The sequence below is a fragment of the Camelina sativa genome, chromosome 4 (genome assembly GCF_000633955.1).
Source record: "Camelina sativa cultivar DH55 chromosome 4, Cs, whole genome shotgun sequence".
Classification (NCBI taxonomy): domain Eukaryota; kingdom Viridiplantae; phylum Streptophyta; class Magnoliopsida; order Brassicales; family Brassicaceae; genus Camelina; species Camelina sativa.
The window spans coordinates 19,584,125-19,586,803 of record NC_025688.1 but is presented as its reverse complement, the minus strand read 5'-3'; the positions used below and the strand labels follow the sequence as shown (position 1 = coordinate 19,586,803).

At 30.9% G+C, this 2,679-nt stretch overlaps 1 protein-coding gene across 1 annotated transcript in view; it reads left to right on the top strand.

The window, feature by feature from the left end:
• Positions 1,492–2,679, top strand: part of LOC104781301 — a 4,704-nt gene continuing 3,516 nt past the window's right edge. Inside the window, exons 1-3 of the mRNA XM_010505937.2 lie at positions 1,492–1,644; positions 1,885–2,337; positions 2,429–2,663. Of these exons, the coding sequence (XP_010504239.1) occupies positions 1,922–2,337; positions 2,429–2,663 (651 nt within the window). The 5' untranslated portion in view covers positions 1,492–1,644; positions 1,885–1,921. The remainder of the gene's footprint in view (positions 1,645–1,884; positions 2,338–2,428; positions 2,664–2,679) is intronic.

Sequence of the window (2,679 nt, the reverse complement as noted above, 5' to 3'; positions counted from 1 at the left end):
GGGGGGGGGGGAAGAGGGACTAATAAAATTCACACTTTTATTAATAGAATCACATATTCCCTTTTGTTTCTATCATTTTATCTGTGTTCTACTTTTCTGATCCATTTGATATTTTATTTTTATATTTTGTAACATAAAATAAGAAAATTAACCAACATCACCATAAAAAAAAACTTAAGGAAATGTAGATTTTTTTTGTAATTTAGAAAAATATATAATTATTTTTGATTTAATTTATTGTATTTAGTAAAAATGTTTTATTTATTTATTCAGGTTTCAAATTTCTAATTAACCTAGTTCCTCCTATTAATTGAAAAGTTTTTTAACAAACTAATTTGCAGAAATGATTTTATAGAAAATTACATCAAAATGTCACTTGAAACAAGACAAATTAATTAATCTACAAGAGGGGTTATATGGTCATTTGAGCATTTTTAAATATGATTTTTTAAAGTATTTAGTCATTAGCAACAATTTTCAAAATATTTTACTTACAAGATTTTAATCTGTGGTACACTGGAGACAATTTTTTCTAATAACTATTTAGTTTTTTTTGTGTGTTTATTATATAATTTTAGATGGATTGTATTTGTTGTGTTTGGGACCGGTTAGGATTGACGTAAAATTTCTCGTTAACTCATTTGATATATATTTTTTTTATATTAATAGACTAATCCGTAAAAAACTATATAATCTAATTTATTACACATGATCTGCAAGAATTCAATTTTTTTCAACCAGGTTAAAAGTATCTAGAATATTAAAATCATATACAATATACTAGTTTATTTTAGAACTATAATTTTTAAGCATATTACAAATAGTAACTTCAAGTTTTGATATTTATTCAAATGACAATTATTTAATTATGTAAATATTATAAATCTTCTATATATTAATAGAGAAGCATTCTTGCAAAAAATGCTGATTTGTTGTCGCTAGAGAGCTCGAAGCACATTTTAGCAAATAATCCTCATTAATTAATACTAATTACATTTATGACAATATAGATTTAAATCAAATTTCACTATATAAATTAAAACTATTTATAGCCATTTAATTTGAATCTATATTATACTTCTTTTCAAAATAACAAAATAATTTATTTTTGAAACATAATAATTACTCATAATTTATTAAAATAAATTCTATATAAATTAAAATTCCAATTGGCTCACATAAGCTGATCCTTTTGTTGTCAAAAAAGAAAAGAAAAAAAAATTCCAGATAAATTTTTTTCACCACTTTCAAATATATTTCACGGGTGTTTTACACAAAATAAACACAAATTTAAGTAAAACAAACAAAACTTTAGTTACAAAACAAAATTTGATCGTATATCATAATCCAAAACAACCTTCATCTTGAAATGGCTTTTAACCCAAATTCTTTTTTTGGGCTGTAACAACCGAAGGCCCAATTCAATCCACAAAGAAGAATACTATATCCTTCAAATAATAATATTTCTATCTATCTTTTGAGTTTGACTGAGAGAGAAAACAAAACAAAACAAACGCACAAAAACAAAAACTTATCGAAAAAGAAAGAAGCTCATATCAATCGATCATTCATTGATTTCAGAGAAGCCGCGAAAGAGACGACAATCTCCAAATCTGAATCGTCTCAATCCTCCGTCCGATCCAGGTTTGTTTTACCCATCTCTCTCTCTCTGTTGAGTTACTCTTCTGAAACGCTCTGCTCAATATCTCTATGAAATTTCACTTCCCGATAAGAATGTTTCAATTAGCTTCTCCTATGTTCGATTTCAGCTGTTTTTAGGGAGATTTAGATTAAGGGAGAATCTTTTTGTTTACCCGAGGAACCAATTTCGTTATTTCATTCTGGGAAATCCAATTGCGTTTGAAATGTTGTTTTGAGGTGCAGGATTATTGTTTTTACTACTACCCTTCCTTCACACGAAATGACGACTTCTGTGTGTCCGTTCTCGAAAGCTGCTCGTCCTGACGATGCTTCTTCCACTCGAAAACAAGGCGAAACAGCTGCTTCTGGTTGCCCTTTTTCTTCTAAAGCTGCTCGTCCCGACGATGCTTCTGCTCGTAAACAGGGTGAAACAGCTGCTTCTGGTTGCCCTTTTTCTAAAAGTGCTCGTTCTGACGATGCTTCTGCACGAAAGAAAGGAGAAATCGCGAGTAAAGGATGTCCTGAAGAGGAAGGAAAATTGAATAAGGACTCTACTGACTCTGCAACTGTGCCTGCCAAGTGCCCTTTTGGTTATGACTCCCAAACATTCAAGCTTGGCCCTTTTAGCTGTATGCTTTGTCAAGCACTTCTGTATGATAGCAGTAGATGTGTGCCTTGCACACATGTGTTTTGCAAGTAAGCCTTAGTTTATGGTTTACCCTTTTTGGCTCATGATGGATGGTGATTGGGTTTACTATTATTAAATTTTGTTGTTTCTTGAATGCAGAGTGTGCTTATCACGGTTTAAGGACTGCCCTCTATGCGGTGCTGACATTGAAAGTATTCAAGCTGATGAAAACCTTCAAAAGATGGTTGATCAATTTATTGAAGGCCATGCTAGAATCAAGAGAACTGTTGTCAATGGCACAGAAAAAGAAGAGGTCGAAAATGATAACAAAAAAGTGATTTACGCTGATGTTTCCATGGAAAGAGGTTCTTTCTTGGTGCAACAAGCTATGAGGGTGAGTTCTACCTCTA